Source organism: Magnolia sinica, chromosome 11 (genome assembly GCF_029962835.1).
Source record: "Magnolia sinica isolate HGM2019 chromosome 11, MsV1, whole genome shotgun sequence".
Classification (NCBI taxonomy): Eukaryota; Viridiplantae; Streptophyta; class Magnoliopsida; order Magnoliales; family Magnoliaceae; genus Magnolia; species Magnolia sinica.
The window spans coordinates 82393181-82413104 of NC_080583.1; the positions used below are offsets into that span (position 1 = coordinate 82393181).

At 40.0% G+C, this 19924-nt stretch overlaps 1 protein-coding gene across 1 annotated transcript; it reads right to left on the reverse strand.

Annotated features, from left to right (window-relative positions):
* Nucleotides 1–661: 661 nt before the first annotated feature.
* On the reverse strand, nt 662–19476 carry LOC131219521 (probable glucan 1,3-alpha-glucosidase). The gene is made up of 6 exons (XM_058214707.1): nt 17798–19476; nt 7024–7297; nt 6789–6924; nt 2892–3102; nt 2584–2790; nt 662–1225 (listed from the first exon to the last, which is right to left on the reverse strand). Exons 1-6 carry the CDS (start codon nt 19400–19402, stop codon nt 857–859), a joined length of 2802 nt encoding a protein of 933 aa, XP_058070690.1. The 5' UTR covers nt 19403–19476; the 3' UTR covers nt 662–856.
* Between the last annotated feature and the right edge of the window lie 448 nt (nt 19477–19924).

Sequence of the window (19924 nt, forward strand, 5' to 3'; positions counted from 1 at the left end):
ATTCCGAGCCTGAGTCTGAGCTGGCCCAAGCTCGACTCAACTCAGATTAGTTCATAACTCGAACTCGGCTCAGATCGATCCAACTCATCTCTCTTGGTCAGTTGATATAAATATCAACTAAAAATTAAAAAAAAACCATTTTTCATTTCTCTCAAATTAAACAAGCGCCCCAGCCTGGCAGTCCCAAAACTCTCTCTCTCTCTCTCTCTCTCTCTCTCTCTCGAGTTACTGACCAAACCGAACCAAGCTGGATAGATAGGCTCAAGGACCAAGCCAAGCAAGTTCAAGCTGGAGTTGGCTGCTGGCCGAGCTGTGCCAAGCTCGACTCGGTTCAACTCGTGTACAGCTCTGGCAGGGCATGAGGCCCGAGGTGAAGGTGCATGGTGCACAATCCAAGCACTGTAAGTGCAAAGAAAGTTGAGCGAGCGTAGAGAACCCGAGGAAGTTTAAATAAGAGGAAGGGTGAGGCGTGCATGACCATCCTCTCCCTCTCTGTCTTTCCTCAAGCCATGCGTGGAGAGAAAAAGGGCAGTTGGGTGGGCCCACTAGGGGTTCCCACCCCAAAACAAGTGTCCTACATTGCCAAGGGGCATGCTTGATTTCAATATAAAGTAGTTCTAACAAAAAGACTAGAGCCTTACAAAAAAAACAGAGAGAGAGAGAGAGAGAGAGCGCCTTATGCATGTATTTGTATTTGAGTTCAGGCATGAATGATAAAAGGTCGGAAGTATGTAACAGATGAAATGAAAATGAAAATGAAAATGAAAAAAAAACTGTTATCGTTTTCTAAGCTGCCAAGACTTGTTTGCCATTTGCCCGAGCTAATCCTTTAATCAGGCAGATTCATGGAAACAATCTACAAAATCTTTATAGTCCAATCGTCTGCAATGCGGACGTTCGGTTTGCGGATAAAACGTGCGACAGGTTTTGACCCTCCTCGAAGCATGAGTGGCCCAGGTTCAATATCAGCCATACGATTCATGGGTTCTATCAGAGCACCTTTTGCTCTGGGCAGGAGCCCCAATATTATAATCCTCTCGATGACACAATCTGAAGAGAAGCGCTTCTCTCCCGCATTGGCAGGACCAATACTGGACGAAGTTAGCTTCCCGTCTGAGAAGAGGAAACGACGGTGGATGTAGGCCCCATGCTCGAAATCATAGCTTTTTCCATCATCAACATAGAGCTCGCCTTCCGCTGCTTGGGAACTATTAAGAGCTATCACCTGAAAATAAGCAGCAGGTGTAAGATGAGCATATCCCTAAGAGAGTCGATCCATATTAGAAAACAATTCAATAGATGTTCGTTATGATAACTGGGAGATCATCTTTAGTAACTGTTGAATTGCCAAAGAGATTGAAGGACTCTGGAAGGACAACCATCCGACTCAGAAAGGAAATGCAGTAATGTTACGAAAATATTCACAACTCAGATGACATGATGAATGAAAGAGAGGGTCCAAAAAATTTTCCAGTGCATTGTTCGATAATCAAAGATTGTTATCTGCAATCCAGATGAAGAAAAACAAATCACATGTGCAATACATCTTAAGTAACCAAATTTCTTAGTTCTACATCGCCTGTATGCATGTTGAGATCTATTCTCAGAGTTCTATAACACCCATATGCATCTTTACATGCAACAATGGGGGCCAACCTGCATGCATAACATCCAGTCCACAGGCCAACATTAAGTGCACCCTCTCCATATTTAGATGGGCTGACCCAAAAAATTAGGCTGATCAACTCATCAGGTGTGCTGCATATCTATGAAAATAAAGGACGATCAGATTAACTGCCTACTGTCAACATTCGTCATGCACATGTGGCCCACCTGATGAGTGGACTGGTCTGATTTTGAGTCATGTCATCCACATGGTGGGATCCAACTGATGCAGATAGAGGTTCGTGTGGGCCCGCAGAACTATTCTCAGATGAATCCTCCCAGTCAACCAGGATAAAATGGAATATAAGATTTCAAGAAATCCAACTCAAAAGCCCAGAGAAAATATCTGAAAAAGAGATTTTTTATTTTATTTTATTTTTGGAAGGGGATTCAAAAGAGAAGAATATGAAGTGGAATAGACAAAAACCCTAGGTGAATTGAGCATTTAGTTAGGGAGACATGCAATCCTTATGAGATCAGCACGGGCATGTAGCGATGCTACATAACTTGGATATAAGGCGTCGGAGGGGGGTTAGAGGTGGATCCTAACAACCAAACAAACCAACATGTCCATATGGTAGTTTTATCAAAACACGTATTACATTATACTCTCTCTCTCTCTCATAGATGTAATAAATATAACAAAATTTTAATGAAAATACCTGCACATTATTTTTTTTCATATTTTTTTCCATTTCCCTTTATTTTTCAGAATTTATTTTTATTTTTTTCAAAAAAAATACGTTCAGGGGGCTGTGCGACTGCTTATGCGATTATGCAATCACATATGCACACAGCCCTCCTGGGTCACACAGGACTTATTATGCCATTTGACAACATTGATCCAAACCGAACCAAAACAAAGTCCACCATTTTTATTTTTATTTTTGAGAGGCCACCAAAAATTAAAGGACATACCAGAGTGTACGGATCGTTCACCATTTGAGTGGAACTTCGACGGAACCTGTCCTTTCTCGGAACAATGGTACCTGCTTTCTGGAAAGCAGGTATGCTTTCTTCTGTAACTTCCAACTTGTGCTGCGTGCCTCCAGTGTATGCAACTCCAGTTCTCAGGTCATACCAAGACTGTCCACCAGGCAAATACACCGATACATGTTTGGCCCCCTGACAGAACATTTGACACGACAATGAGAATGAGGTGCCATGACCATCTTCCTTTTGCAACATACATTTAAATAGAAATTAAAAAAAAAAAAGGTACCTACCTCATTGTAAATCCCCTGTACCAATATACTATTTCCGACCATGAATGCCTCACCGTTGTTGAATGTTGCTTCATCAGTAGGGAACTCCATCCACAGCGGACGCATAACGGGAATGCCGCTTGCACTAGCCTCCTTGAATAATGTGTAAAAATATGGCAACAATGTGTAACGGATGTGGATTGCATCTCTCATCAGTTCAGTATTGCGCTCTCTGCATCATGTTATATCAAGAGAAGCATCAAATGAAAAAATGCTGCCAGATAGTAAGAGAAACTATTTCTCACCATCAGAATTATAGCATCCTACTGCTGCGAAAATAGAATTAAATTCTAAAAGATTATTATGTGATCATATAAAATTGAGTTCTTTTCCCTTTTCAGTTTCTTTAGAATTAAGTAGCAAAAAGATCTGCTCCACAGGAAGCCGAATATCAGCATCATTTTCCATCATTATTTATTATTCTCCCCCATCATGCACTAGACGCATGATCCTGGTTCAGAAGGCTTTTCGCAATTGTCTAATATACTCGACAATCAAGCATCCATTTCTCCTCATTAAAGAAACATTTTGGAAGCAAGGTAGCCTACTGCAAATCCATTACAACACCACACTTAAGGTTAGGTGGACAATCCTCAATGATGTAGCATCAAGGGGATCCCACATCACCAGTAACCAGCCACCATCTTTTTGTATCTATGTTCCCTTGAATGATGAAAGGTCTCCCTGAAAATTCTGCAAATCTTCAAACGGGAAAAAAAGCAAGAAAGAATTATGGGGAAAAAAAAAAAGAGGGATAACTGCTATTGAACCATTGTTTGGAGTATCCCTGACATTATCCATATCTCCAACTCGGCAATACCGATAACACTGGTAGCGATACCGAAAGCATTGGTAGTATAAAAAATTCCAAGTATTGGTAATGTATCACCGATATATCGATATCACCAAATTTTCGATTGTGTGAACTCTAGGCGCCGCTTGTATCGCCAACGTATATCCAATATTTTTTACTGCATAAATTCCATGTGCTGCTTGTATCGCCAATGTATCAACAATATTTCGATAATATCGTCAATGTATCGATATCACCAAAAATATGTTTATTAAAATAATTTTCATTTCAAAATTTTTTATGGGCATGTGGTTGTATGCAATGTTCAAACTGTTGATGATAACATCGCGACATTATCATTATCACAAAATGGGCAATATTGAGACCATAGTCGTTCATTTTCTTTCCAATTGTAAACGATTTCTCGATGAAATATCATGTGTTGTCAATATTCTGAAATATCGATGGATGTTTGGGTGGAAGGTTGGATGACTGGACAAATGGATGGATAAATAGGATTGATGGGATGGTTGGACTGATTTCTTACGAAGCACATGCTTTTAGGCCCCTATTAAATAGAAACGTATCATGTATGCAATCTTTTTTGCAATTTTTTCCCTAAATATAGAAATAAGTGTATTTTAGCATCTCCTGAAGTTTCATTAAAAAAATCCACCATTTCCCCCATGTTTCCCCACATTTCCAATTATCGGTGATATTGATATTGTTTCTGTATCCCTGTCCAGCAAAACTTGTAGCAATACTGATGCTTCAAACACTACTTTGAACCAAGACTATCTTGATAGAATAATTCAACATTCTTTACCAAGGAAATGTTTATCAAGAAAATGGTCATTACCATCAACACTTAGCCTGATTCGATTAAGGATAAGGCTTAGATGATGATGTGTATCAATGTTTCAAATAGTAGACACTAAGGAGTGTGTAGTGTACAAAATGTAGCATAGCGTAGCCTTTGTGCCTTGTAGTGCATGAAAACGGCAGAACTCCCATGCAGCGTATGTTATAGGCTACACTGAACACCAACACGCCATGTAGCCTTACAAACTACACATCCTATTCAACACTCTATTTTTCACTAAAATAGAACAAATCAGTTAAGGGTTCAATGATTTTAGGTGTGGTTTGGCACATTGCATTAGTTGTATTCAAAGGTAATTAGGTGTAAACACGCCCTTTTGGTCCTTTTGTTAATATGTAATCAAAGGTAAATGGAATCATTGGTAATGAAAAGTTACGTTTTGGTGTGTTTTGAAATCCCTTTGTTTTGCTATGAATTCTGTGTAATTGGTGTGAAATGCTTTTTTGACTCCCTTTTTAAATGCAAGAGAGCTGCACGAGTAATAAAGGTGTCACTAGGCTATTAATTTGCTATACACATGGCATGCTAATGATACCCTGAAACAATCCAATCATCAACTGCATCACTAAGATCATACCAGTAGAATGATCCAAAATGTCCAAACATTGGCCATCTAAATGGATGGTCTAAAAACATTGGTGAGTCACTCGTTTGTGATCCTTAATACATGCAGGCCACCCAAAGCTCAGAATTTCCTCATTTTTTGCCAAAGTATACATTTCAATGGGCTTATTACAATCATTCTATCAAATATCACATATGTACACTAATTTGGGATATTAAAGCTTATTAGTGTACATATTACAATCATTCTATCAATCATTCTATCAAATTCAAGTTCCTAAATATGCTAAAGAATTGCAATGCATTTCAATTACAAGCATCCAAACACAATTTTTTTTTTATTCCAGTACATTCCAATCACAAGCTACCAAACACAACTAAGGATTCCAAATCACATTAATTCCATGGTAATTGTGATTTGGATTCCAATTCATTCCAAATACAAGCTCTTAAACAAGCCCTTAGGGCGTGTTTGGTTTTCCAATTACAATCGTAATTTAAAGTAAATGAGCCATCATTATCATTTCAATGTGTTTTTTTAAACAAGAATTGTGGCTCATAAATCGAGAGTCAAATACACTTGTACAAGAAACATATAAAGGAAATTGTAATCATTACATTTTTACATTATAAAACTACCATTTTTACAAGTGTAGTTAACTACCATTTAATCTCTCTCAAAAAAAAAAAAAAAAAAAACCTACCATTTTTACAATGATTTTTGGGTGCAACAAACAATGGCAGCAAACTCATCATTGCAATCAAATGTAGGTGATGTCACCACAAAATTACAGGAATAAGTAACCATTAACCATTTATAGTCATTTACCAATGTAATTAGAAAACCAAACACCCCTTAGTGAAATGATATGAGCAACACTAGTAAATCATTTCTGCTGCTGTTTTTTTCTTTATTTTTAGTATTTGCCCTATTTTTCCTATTATTGTAATTAAAAATCTAAAAGTTACCCTACACACTATGTAGCCTATGCCACTCGCTACACACTACAAACATGCGGACTTGGGAATAGATGTGCATGCCTATGTACATATGTATGAAAATACAAATAACCCTGACATTTCTTCATTTGAGGATGTAAACAGTTTACACCACAGATAAGAGGGTTTATTAATCTAGAATGAATTGCTTACTAGGTTCGCTCCTGGTATAGCTGTACTTCTGCATAATGATTGGCTATATTTGGTGAACCAACCAAACCTTGGTATATTTGCACATCCCATCTAGCCTATATGGTGCATATACAAATTTGGAGGAATCAGATCTCTACTTTGTCTGAATAGGAATCAAGTATTAAAATTTGAATGCACATCTACACATTAAAGCTAGCAAAACACAGGATGCATATTAACAGAAAAGGAACCATCGAGATACAATTAGTGTCTTAGATAGAAAAATATTACCATGGATTTATTTATGTTTATTTGTTTTAATATATGACAGCAACTTTTATTAAGAGGGACATCAAAAAAATAAAATCAAGAAAGAGGCTATGAGGAACCAGTACAGAGGCTAGCAATTTAATATGAACAGTGCAATGAAAGTGCAAAGTATAAATTTCCATTTTGAACATTCTTTTAAACTAAATAAATATATTACCCAAACAGCCAAGGTTCTCTCCTTCTGGTGTCATGATGGGCATGGCCTCTAAAGAAAGGATAGTAAGCACCTAGCTGATACCAGCGAACTAACAATTCAGGCTCAGGGTTGCCAAAAAATCCACCAACATCAGCACCTGTATAAAATACATCCATCAAAATAATTTACGTAAAAAAAGGAGAATGACGATCAAATAGAAACACCTTGAGCCAATCAAATCATGAGCTCTACTCACCAGAGAATGACATCCCAGTAAGGCCAAGAGTCAAGATCATTGGAACTGAGACTCTAAGGTGATCCCAGTCTGCTGAATTATCTCCTGTCCAAATTGCCCCAATCCTTTGGCTTCCAGCAAAGATTGCTCTTGACAAAACAAAAGGTCTGTCCTTTCCCTCTCCTCGCTTTAAAAGCCCATCAGTTGAAGCCATGTGGAAGTAGTACCCATAGGCATTATGCAACTCTCGGTGTTCTACGCCTCCATAATGTATAGCATCCCTAGGCATGGTGACCTGGTTGAGATAAAATGGTTATGCAACTGCAGCAAGACAATCTTATTTAAATTTATAGAATGCAGGTTGGAGTAAAAGCATAAAACATAGAAAGGACTCCACTAAAATATGAACTGCAACTTGCAGAGTCCAAAAGGTGAAAGTGTGGATAGCTGTCATGCAAGTGGTTTTCTAAAGTTTCTACCATTTGATTAGTTTCTGCCATAAACCAGATATTTTAGTTACCAATAAAACAAAAAACAGATATTTTAGTTTACCTACTAGATCTGACTGGAAATAAATAGCCCCAAACAGAACCATCTATTCTGTCCCCTTAACCTACTGCAGTTTGGTACTACCAAATTAGATAGTTTTGTGGAACCGGAGCTGTGTTATGGCAGGTTCCTTTTTTTTTCATTTTCTTCAATAAATTTGTTCTTGGAAAAAAAAAATGAAAGAAGAAAAAGGATACTTCCCAAGTCATTGACATTCAATTAGCACATGGATCAGGGAGTTGCAATGAATGTTCAATTTTTGCCAATATCCATCGATTATATTGCCATACAACTCCCAACAGCTAGCTATGGAGGAGATTCTAATTGTCTAAACTACCACAATCCTCTCAAAAGAATCTTTGATCAACAACCAATAATCAATGATCTTGTCTCCCAATGAAACAAATTTGGTATGTGCTTGTGTTAATAAATGTGATATGGACCTACAAAGACCCACTTCAATGGATTATTTTGATCTTCTTCTCTATTCAATCTCTTAGATCTTCCGATCCTTATTCTTCTTCTTCTTCTTCTTCAGATCTTCTTATTTCTTCTTTTCTTTTATCCCTTAGTGTCCCTTAACTTGTTTGTGCTGAAATTTTCTTAAGAAACCTAGGGCTTCTATTTTGTTTTTTTTTTTTTGTGTGGCAGGCCTTCTATAATGGTCCATGTGGTGATTGGTTATAGAATTTCATTGCTTCTTTATGTGTGATCGTTGCAAATGTGTGGGTTGTTTGCCCTTGTTCAAAGCCATGTTCATGACTATATTTCTTCGTGGCTGATTGGAAGTAGTGGACAGGTGGGCGGATTCTTTTGTCTGAGGAAATGTGTGCATCATGTGAAGTGCTCAAGTGTGGTGCTCATCAAATGTGCTAAGTCAGCCCACGTTTGTACTTGTGAGGTACTCTTTTTTTATTTGTTATCAAGATAAAAAGTGACCCAAATATAGATTTTATAAACCCATCTGATTTTTTAGGGGTCTAGACTCTAGATAACCTCTAATAAGGTAAACGGGACAAATTATTTACAATGGTGTAAGTCAATCTATGTTTTTCTCATGGGCAAGAGAAAATTGAGATATCTAACCACAAAGAAACCTGATGACAAATCCAGCACTTGTGACCAATGGATCTAAGAAAATGCCCAAATTATGACCTAGTTATGGAATAGTGTGGAACCCACCATTTGTGCAAATGTCATGTTTCTGGATAGGGCTAAGTGTGGAATGCTCTACAAGAGATGTATTCATCTGATAAAAACATCTCACGTATTTATTTTCATCTAATAAAAAATCTCTCGTCTTTATTAGTTATATAAAGAAGTACTCAAGCTCCAACAAAGAGATAAATGGTTGGATGAATACCATTCCAAAATCAAAGGAATGTGGGAAGGATTGAATATTTATTAACCCCTGACTGCTGATAGAAAAACTATATTAGCAACATAAAGAGTTCTGAGTGGCCAAGTTCTTATCTTGGTTGAAATATCAATATGAACCGGTTCGTGCACAAATATTGAGTGGCAAAGATGTGCCATCACTAAACAAGGTGTATGCACGCCTCTGACATATATCTTTAGGCTCTAGAAGTGGAGCCAATGACAACTCAGCTCTAACATCGTTCCCTGACCTGGGCCATAGTGGTGGCCATAATGGAAGATGTGGTAATGAATCATGATCACATGGGAGGTCGTTGTGGCAAGGGTTGCGAACCTAAGAGGTGCATGCATTGTGAGCTCTCCTATCATTCTGTTGAAAAATACTGGTACCTCCATGGGAAGCTTACATGGGCTAATCAAGCTTCCCACACTAAAGAGAGTACCGTGCCTCCTCTGGCTAATTCTATATTTACTGCTCCACAAAGAAGTATGACTAGTGAGATGATTACTCTAACTAAAGAAGAATATTCCAAGTTGTTGAACTATCTATAAAATTAGTTTGTTCCTACTACTTATGCAGCTACCCCTACGACTACTATCATGACCTTACGTATGACTTGTTTAGAATCCGAGTCTCATACTCCATGGGTAAATGACTCTGGAGCATCCGACCATATAACATGTCAGTCTAGTGTGTTTTTGTCTATTAATGGCTCATTAATAGGCTCTTTTGTCACTCTGGTAGACGGTGTCCAATTTAAAATGTGTTAGATGGTTATTGTTCATACATGTTCCTCTATTTCATTATCTTCTGTTTTATTTGTTCCAAAATTTCCTTTAAGCCTTCCATTTTCCTTCTGCTAACAAACTTACCAAAACCCTTAACTGTTATGTCACTTTTTATCATTCACATTTTGTTTTTCAACACCTAAAGAAGAAGAGGAATATTGATGGAGGACATAAGCATGATGGGATGTACTATCTTGATCATGACATTATGGGCACAAGAACACAAGAAATCTCAACTTATCAGTGGCATTGGCATCTTGGTCATCCATTATTGAAGATTCTTATGATTGTCATTCCTTCATTAGTGTCAATGTCATGTCTAGCGGGATGTGTGTGAGTTGGGTAAGCATCGCCACGCTACTTTTCCACCACGTGTTCAGAAACGTCATTTAGTTCCTTTCTCTTTAGTTCATTAAGATCTTTGGGGTCTAGTTAAAATATCTAGCATGTTTGAATTTAAGTATTTTGTTACATTTGCTGATGATTGTTTGAGAATGACATGACAGTGTTTAATGAAAGATATATTTGAATTATTTTCTATTTTTAAGACTTTCCACATGATGTGCAAAATCAGTTTAATTCGAAAAAGTCTATGTTTCAGTCTGATAATGCCAAGGAGTACATGTCCCACGACAAAAGGGGGTTGCATAACAGAATAAACCTCATGGAGGTAACTCGTCCTTTTTTAATTCACATGAATGTTCCTAAGAGTTTTTAAAGTGATGCGCTACTCACAGCCTATTTTCTGATAAATCGGATGTCCCCATCTATTTTAAAAAGTCAATTACCTCATCAAGTTTTGTTCCCAAATATTATGTTGTTTCCTCTACCTCTTAAAGTTTTTTGATGTGTTTGTTTTGTCCATCAGTTGGAGTCTGACCATAATAAGTTCGATCCTCGAGCAATTAATTGTATTTTTCTTGGATATTCTCACATGCGGAGAGGTTATCGTTATTGTAGTCCATCACTTCAAAGATAATATATATGTGCAGATGTTACTTTTTTTAGTCTACCCCGTTCTTCTCAAAAGGTAGCAAATCTCTTGATATGAAAATTGTTCCCATTACCTGTTGCAGTCAACAAAGACATCCAAGAGAGGAAAAGATTTTCTTCGGGTTCTCCCCACTTTGTAAGTGGGAATCTTCTCCAAGGAATGGATGGACCTTCATTTTATCAAGGTCTTCGGCCACAACAATTGGGTGAAGGAAGTCGTTATTCCAAGGGTTGGAGGCTCATTTATCATTCGAGTGTTTGCATTCATTCGTATGAGCAACCAGGAGGGGATGGAGAAAGCAATAGAGGATCTAAACGGTATAAGTTTTGAGGGGAGGAAATTCCAAGTGCAAGAAGCTTGCTACGGTCCTGAAGCGGTCAACCAAGCTACGAGAAAGCTTCGTCAAGGGGACCCCCTCTCCCCATTCATTTTTGTTGTTGTTGATGAGGTGTTAAGCAGGAAGTTACAAAGAGGTCAGGAGGTGTGTTTGTTCGAACGCTTCGAGGTGGAAAACGTAGAGAAAAGGGTATCTCACCTCTAGATCATTCACCAATGATACCCTTATCTTTTATGGTGTTATCGAGGGTGTGGTGGACAATCTCCGTAAAGTCATCAGATGTTTTGAGGCTATCTCAGGGCTCAAGGTGAATATCTCTAAGAGCAAGATCTTCGGGATTCACCTACCAGGTGAGGAAGTATATAGAATGATTGAGATTTATAGATATTGTTCGAGTTCCTTGCCATCTTCGTACCTCGGTCTCCCTCTTTATGTTGGCAAGCCTCCTATGCATTTATGGGGTAAGGTGATCGCGAGAATGGAAAGAAAGCTACCGGTGTGGAAAAACAAACATCTATCTCTTGGAGGTAGGGTTACGCTAATTAAAGTTGTGGTTTCGAGCCTGCCCCTGTATTTCATGTCTTTATTTAAGTGCCATTCAGTTCTGGCTAGAACTGAGAAATTGAGGTGGGACTTCTATTGGCAACATGTTGCTTTTAAATGCAAATTTCATCTCTTGGGTTGGAAGGAAGTTTGTAGGACGATTGAGGAGGGTGGTACGAGTATTAGACATCTCGAAGACTTTGATTTTGTTTTGATAGGTAACGAGGTTTGATGATTCGGGAAGAAAGAGAACAGCTTGTGGAGATCCATTGTAGCAGGAAAATATAGGACTTCTATTATGGAAAGGTGGCCCAAAGCTTCCCCCCTTTATAGAGCTTCTCATCCTTTGAAAAGGATTACCAAACTATCTAATAAAGTTTTCAAGGATTTTTTTTTCATTGGGGATGACTCTTGTATCAAATTATGAGATGATATTATTTGGGTGGAGGATTCTCTGCTTAGATCAGAGTTTCCTAGCTTAGCTTCCCTTGCTCCCTCACCGGATCTGTCCATAGCCCAATGCTTCTCCAGGGAAGGTGAGAGTGGTGAGCGGACTCCTCTGTGTAGACACAATCCCACCGACTTTGAGGTGTCCAAGCTGCTACATCTTCTTGTGCACCTCCAAGGAATCCATCCTAATCTGGGTTAGAAAGAATATGATTTAGTCGCGAGATAAATCTAGCATCTTCTCGATGAAATCCTATTTCATCATGATTCGTCAGCCGTATTTGATTGTGAATAGTGCCAAGATGGGTCCAATTTGGTATTATAGAGCCCTGCCCAAGTTTGCAGCATTCAACTGGTTAGTTGGCAAGAAAAGAGTGCTTACTATTGATAATTTATGTAAGAAAGGGATGATGCTCCCTTATATTTGCATTCTTTGTATGATGGATGTTGAATCAGTGGACTGCATCTTCAGTCATTGTTCCTATGTCTGGGCTATTTGGTCTACCATTCTGGAAGAATTCAAAGTCCCGTGGATCATGCCGAAAGTTGTTGAAGAGTTACTTCATGTGGCATGTAGGCATTCCCAGAGGTAAGAGTAGGTCAAGGTGGCACTTGGCCCTCCTTGATGGCTTTTAGGCTATTTGGGCTGAGAGGACCAATCACACATCAAGAATCCAAGCAATTTTGCTATGGCAGTGAGTTAGGGTTGCCATACTTGTTAGGGAATGGGCCCCCTAGCAATTTGTCCCTTCGGGTTTTTTGTCTTTCTTTTCCTCTTACAACTTGCTACTTGTATTCTTTGCCTTCGGGCCATTTTTTTTTTTTAATGTTATTACTTCTCAAAATAAAGAAAAAATAAATAAAAAGACATTCAAGCTCCAACCTCCATTTATTACCTCTTCTAATCCCACTATGGCTCAGCGGAAGGTCTCCTCACAACGAAAACAGACAAATGGTACAACCAATCATGACATGTCGTCCGACATATCTTCTTTGCATACTTGTGGTCCAGTGAGTTCTCAAGATACACCTGAAATTCCTATTACATTAAGAAAAGGTAAACGTGCGTGTACCAATCTTCCTACTTTAAATATGCTTCCTTCCATTGCTTATCTCTAAATTTCCACAACTTTGCCTTGTCCTTGTCTTCTCACTTTGTTCCCGAGTCATATGAGGAAGCCCTGTTATATAAAAGGTGGAAGCAAGCTTTGGAGGACGAGATTGATGCACATCATCAAAATGACACTTGAGAAATTACCATTCTTCTGACTAGTAAACGTGATGTGGATTGCAAATGAATTTACGCAATCAAGTTTCATCCCAATGATATGGTTGAACGGTTGAAGGCTCACCTAGTGGATAAGGGCTATACTCAAACACTTGTTGTTGATTACATCGAAACATTCCCTCCTATGACTAAGTTGAATTCCATTAAGGTTATACTATTTGCAATTGTTAATTATGGTCGAACCCTCTTCCAACTTGATGACAAAAATGACTTCTTTCATGGGTGATCTTACACAGGAAGTTTATATGGAGCAACCTCCTGGATTTGTTGCTCAAGATCAGTCTAACAAAGTATGCAAACTGCAAAAGGTAATTTATGGGTTAAAATGATCTCCACGTACATGGTTTGACGAGCTCAGCCAGGTTGTATAACTTGTATTAAATTATGTCTTTGTTCGAAGTCATGCCGATCATTCCCTTTTAGTATGGAAAGATATATTATGTCTCATTGTACTTATAGCTAACGTGAATGATATTGTTATTATTGGAAGCAACAACAAGGAGATTGAAGTTCTAAAGAAGTATCTCAACAGCATTTTCTCGCAAAAGATCTGAATCATTTTCGATACTTCTTTGGTATAGAAGTAGCCAGATCGAACAAAGGAGTTAAATGTATCTCAACGGAAATGTATTCTGGATTTACTCATGGAGACCAGTGTTCTTGGGATCAAGTCAATTAACACTCAAATGGATCCTAATCACAACCTTTTAAGTGATCAAGGAGATGTAACAAAGGATCTGGGGAATTATAGAAGATTGGTTGAAAAACTTTTTTAACTACTACTCGATCAGACGTATCCTGTGCAATGAGCATGGTAAGCCAATTCATGAGTTCTCTAAGAATACTTCATATGGAAGCAGTTATTCGAAGTTTGCGCTACCACAAACGAGTACTAGGTCAAGGAATTTTGTATAAACAGAATGATCGTCTTTAGGTTATAGGATATTCAAATGCAAACTGAGCAGGTTCCTTTGCAGATAGATGATTCGCTACTTGATATTGTTCATTTATAGGAGGAAAATTAGTCACATGAAAAAGCACGAGGCAGAGTGTGGTGGTCCGATCTAGAGCCGAAGCAGAGTACAGAGCAATAGCTCATGCCTACTGTGAGTTTATGCAAATCAAGAAATTGTTACAAGAAATGGGATTTACAATGTACCTACCTATGCACTTATTTTGTGGCAATCAAGTTGCTTCAGACATAGCAAACAATCTAGTCCATCACGAAATAACTAAACACATCAAAGTCAACTATCATTGCATACGTGGGAAAGTTTTTTGTGATGAAATCTCTCTCTACTCCATATGTTCAATCTCAAGACCAACTTGCTAATGTGTTCACCAAGGCTCTTCGTTCCACTAAAGCTACACATAAATATTCCAAGCTTGACATAGATAATATCCATGCTCCATCTTGAGGGGAGTATTAATGAATGTGATATAGGCCCACTTAGATGGGTTATTTTGATCTACGACATAGACGAGATTTTTTTTATTTTGTTATTAATGGCATTTTGGTATTATCGAACTTTCATAGTATAAAAGAAGGAGATGGGGGCATGAACCCTAACTAGAGCCCTTTCTCCTCTCCCTTCATTCTCTTCTCTCATCTCTTTTTCTTCTTCTCTATTCAATCTCTCTTTCCACTAATTTACAGATAGAAAGACTCAAATGTCCACAAGTCATGACATGGCACTGCTCCTACCCTTCCCCTTCTTTATCAAGTTTGCCCCTCAGCAGATCTCCACTACAAGAAATCAGCTACTCAGCTCTACAAATGTAAAAGAATCTCCCTGATAACTGCCTAGTCGGTGGCAGAAATCCCCAAGGCATCATCATATGGTATCCAAAAGTAATCATGCAAACTTCAACCTTTCATGAAAAATAAAGGCTGTATTGGCTTCACAGATGGATCCCAGCTTCCAAGAAATTGTCAATAGCCGGAGCTGGAAATATGATCTAAGAATGGAGTAAAACACACAGCACAAATCCGAACCTCATGCTATTAAGAGGAGAGTGGAGGGCGATGATTGTGCCTCCAAATCCTAAGCCCCATTCTTCTGAAGACTATGCTTCTATCTCCAGAAAGTTTTGGTTACCAAGATACTTCAACCACTTGCATTGCAATGGTGATAGTTTACTCCACTCCAACCTTCCCACTAACTCTGCCACCATGATGAAATAAAAAAACCAACAAGTAACTCTAGTAATTGCCCTTTCAGATGCATCATCCAAGTCAATAGATCTTTTGATTATTCTGATTCTCCACTAACTTCTACCCCTTCAGCCATCATGAATCTATGATGTTACCAATCAAAAGAATAATGGGTCTACAATCGAGTACTAATTTTACTGAAATTATGAGGATCCCTTTTGTTTTGGATGACTGAAATTTATAGAAAGAAAAGGTACACAAAAGTGTGACCAAGGGAGATGACAGGAGGGCAGAACAAGTGGCCTTCTTGTCATTCCATCTCTAGGAAGAGAGTCCAGCAAACTAGTTATCCTATCTCCAAAAACTTGCACAAAAGATGCATCCAAAATGAAGCAAAGTCACAATTTCATTATTTATAAAAAAAATAAAAAAAATAAAAAAAATAAAAAAAACAGAAGACATCTATGATTCCTCACTCAAACAAGCAGCCCAAATAATTAAATTCATAGAGTCCAGGGGCCAAAGAAGGATGAGCAGAAAAGACATGAACCTTGATGGTGAGGCAGAGCCCTCAATTCCACTTCACTAGCACAATGACTCCCTCTGGACCACAGCACACTGACGCCCACAGTAAGAACACCCCAGTACTAAAAGGGCCTAGAGTGCCCAGGGAGCTCCCTTTTAAAATAAGCTTCCAATGCATAGGGGAGGATCCACCCATCTTGGTGGAGGCCTTCCAAGGATCGGTCTCCATGGATGCCAAACCATAAGGAAATTGGTTGTGGCAATGTGGTGAAAATACGCCTTTACCAAAGCCCATTGCACAATGATTTTTTTTTTTGAAAAGCCAAGTTTCTCCAACATCTAACCATATTTTCAAAGATTCTTTTGTTCCTCTCCATCCAAATACCCCACAATAATGGTCATAACCATCTTCCAAAGTATGAGTCTAAGAGGAAAAGACCTAGGTCTCACCTACGGGCCAAATTACTAATTGGTCCTTCATTGGACCCATTGGTGACACAACAGATTGGAAAAGTTGTGACAAATTTCAGAAGCCAATTAGCAATGCAAGAAGTGATTTTTGGCTGTTTCCTCTGCCTCCCAACACGTGAAGTACAATGAAAGAATCATGCTTACAAAGATTATCAAGGGTCATAGTAGTACTGGCCGTTGTCATCCACATAACAGTCTCAACTCTGGATGGAATTGAATTTCCACGCACATATACACAAGGCGATATATCAATATATCTCCCTCCGAGAATGAGGGCCGTGACGAAAGATTTAGGAAAATAAATATCTTGAGAATTTGTCTTCTAGACCTTAGAGCAGCCATCCAGTCAAGCACCCGAAAATGAAGTGGTGAAAAACAAGAATTTGGCATTGCTCACTATTTCCCCACCACCAATCCTCATGCACCTGAAAATGAAGTGGAGAAAAACAAGTAACTTGGTATAGGGCCATAGGCCACTATTTCTCCACAACAATCCTCAAGCACCTGAAAATGAAGTGGAGAAAAACAAGAATTTGGTATAGCTACTATTTCTCCACCACCAATTATTGGACATCTACGCCTATTTTCACCCATTAAAAATCCTCTCTCATAGAAAACCTTTGTCAGACCCCAGGCACTCCCGTACCATGAGAAGAATCATCCTAACAACAAAAACACAGGCATTGCATAGAAATGTTTTCCTTTTGGTTCTGATGGCTGAGAAAGCTCTAATAAGGTTTCAATGGACTCCAACAAAAAAGGCCAAAAGGGGGATGTGCGCAGCAGCGCTGACCAAAATGAAAAGGGGAGCAATCATTCTATACCAGCAAGGACATATTTGTTAAAGGATTATGATCAAAATCCACATGAGGCTTTATGAAGCTGGTTTTGTTGTTCTACAGTATTCATTTGTGGGTGTTGTTGATTGTTGATATGTTTTTGCATGTTGTCCACAAGCCACATATGACTGAGAGCCCGATACATCATAATAGGAGTATTGTACTCACTACATTACTTGGGGTGCATCAACACGCCCTACTGAATCAAATTTTAGTTACTAGTCTAATAACGTGAAAATAACCAAATTATACTCCTTCCGTTGCAATTATGTTACTCTCAAATTCAATTAAAAAAGAAACATAACTGCAATTGGAAGTTGCATCCACATTAAGAATGCCAAGAAACATCACTAATTGTCATAGCTCCTTTCGATTAAGTTGAATGGCATTATGGAAGTGATTCAATTCACTTACTCATCCAAACATGGTGTTGATGCTATGATACGTTATGCAACCAAAAGAGCAATCTACAATGGCTTACCTCAGGACCATTGAAGACGGAAGGCTCGTTCATGTCATTCCAGATATACAACGAAGGAGTTGAACCCACATAATTATGCAGAGAGAACTTATCAGCCCACCATGACCGGATCTCTGGATTCAACATATCCGGATATGACGACGAACCAGGCCAGCACCACCCATCGTAATCCTTACCCGATGCATCCTTCACATAGTACCCCTTTGCAGTGGCCTCCTTATGAAGGGGAAATGACTCTTCCCGCTTGATATGAGGATCCACGATCGTGACCATGTGCCTACCCTTCTTGGCCAATTTGTTCTGCATCTCCTCAGGATTCGGGAACAGCATCCTGTCCCACGTGAAGTACTTCTTTCCATCTGTGTGCTCAATGTCAAGCCAGAGAACGTCATAGGGAATGTCGAACTCATCGAACTTTGAATCAACACCCTCAACATCCTCTTCATCCCGGTAGTTCCACCGGCACTGGTGGTATGCAGTGGCGAAATGTTGGGGCATCGCAGACGTCCCAGTGACGCTGGCATACTGACGGACGACGTCCTTCGGCCCCGGGCCCACAAAGAAGAACGCATCAACAATGCCGGCTTCGCTCATCCACAGTGTGTCAATCCGTCCCTGCACACCTGCATCCCAGCCCGCGCCGAGAACATCGATCTGCATTTCAGCAGCATTCAACCAGAAGAATCCAGACGTGCCATGGGATTTCCCGTGTGAGAGCATGAATGGGATCGACCCGTAAATCCCAAATGGGGAATCGTGGACATACTCAAAGACGTCGAGGTTGAAGAGACGGTACGGCTCCGACTCTTCGACACCCGGCCCCCGCGTCGGCCGCAGCGCCAGGCTGTCCAGAGCATGCTCTGGAATCCCATACACGAAATCGGCGCCATGGAATGAGACATCGAAGCTGACGGACTGCGGGCCGTAGGGCCGCGAATCGGTGTGGCTGCGGAACCGCTCCTCCCAATCCTCACCTTCCCTCTTCGCCCTCAGCTGCTCGAAATCAAACAAGCCATTGGAATTGAGGGAGACGACGCGGGCCCCACCCTTCTTCCGGCGGACATAGACTTCGAAAGGATCGTGGCGGAGGACGGCTTCATGGGATTCCGAGAGGTAGACTACCGACGACGTGCCTTCATCGCCATCAACGGTCGAGATTCTCTGCAGCCAGAGCTTACGATCGTCGAGATCGGTAAGGACGACATCAGGCACCTCGAATCGCTTCTTGGGAGGATTGAGGGTTTGATCCTCGTCGATTCTCAGCCGTAGGATGCCGCTTTGGTAGACAGCGAGCTTCAAGATGAGCGGTTTGATGGGCTCTTCTTCTTCTTTCTGTTGCTCTTCTTCTCCTTCTCTGATCTCTTCGGTGACAGTTCTGATGGTCTGCGAGAGTAACTTAGCTACGAGTTCCCCATCCTCGAGGGTGACGTCCGTGGCGATGAGAGAGCACGAGCCGGGTTTACGGGCTCGAGCCCTCTTGCAGAAAGGGGTCTGGTTGCAGTTCCGGAACTCGTCTTTCTTCCAGGACGAGACTGTGGAGAGGTGAAGGAGTACCAATAGGAGGAGAGGGATTATTTTAAGTGGCGGTCTCGCAGGGGAAGCCATGGTGGAGTGTTTGGGAGTCTCTGAGAGTCGATCAGCTATGCCATTTACTATCGTCTGCGATCTACGGGTTTTTCTCGATCGACTACGAGAAATGGTGGGAGGGGGCGGATTAGGTGAACCCCGGGTACACCGAATTGGGTGGGACTCCTGACTGTGGGGCTCATAGTGATGTGTGTGCATTAAATCCACACCGTCTAACCATTTTGACAGTTCATTTTAGGCCATGATCCTAAAAATGAAGCATGCACAAGTCTTAGGTGGACCACACCACATGAAACAGTCGTAATCGAATCCCCATTGTTATAAACCTCATAGAGTCCACCGAAATGTTTATTTAGGGAGTGGCTTATGGGAGACCCAGGTCCATCGAGGTGGGTGGGACCCCGACTGTGGGGCTCACAGAGGTGTGTGTGGCTTGAATCCACACCGTTTTCAAATATTGTTTTAGGGTATGATCTCGTAGACACCCTACTCGAGCCAATAAGTTATTTGAGTTTAAACGCAAATGGTAACTTAAAACCC

What these genes read in the sequence shown, in the direction of transcription:
- LOC131219521 (XM_058214707.1), bottom strand. Translation starts at nt 19,402, where the DNA reads ATGGCTTCCCCTGCGAGACCGCCACTTAAAATAATCCCTCTCCTCCTA. An exon ending in CCGTCTTCAATGGTCCTGAG is followed by an intron (nt 7,298 to 17,797) that starts GTAAGCCATTGT and finishes TATCTCAACCAG; the next exon opens with GTCACCATGCCTAGGGATGC. An exon ending in TACTGGGATGTCATTCTCTG is followed by an intron (nt 6,925 to 7,023) that starts GTGAGTAGAGCT and finishes TATTTTATACAG; the next exon opens with GTGCTGATGTTGGTGGATTT.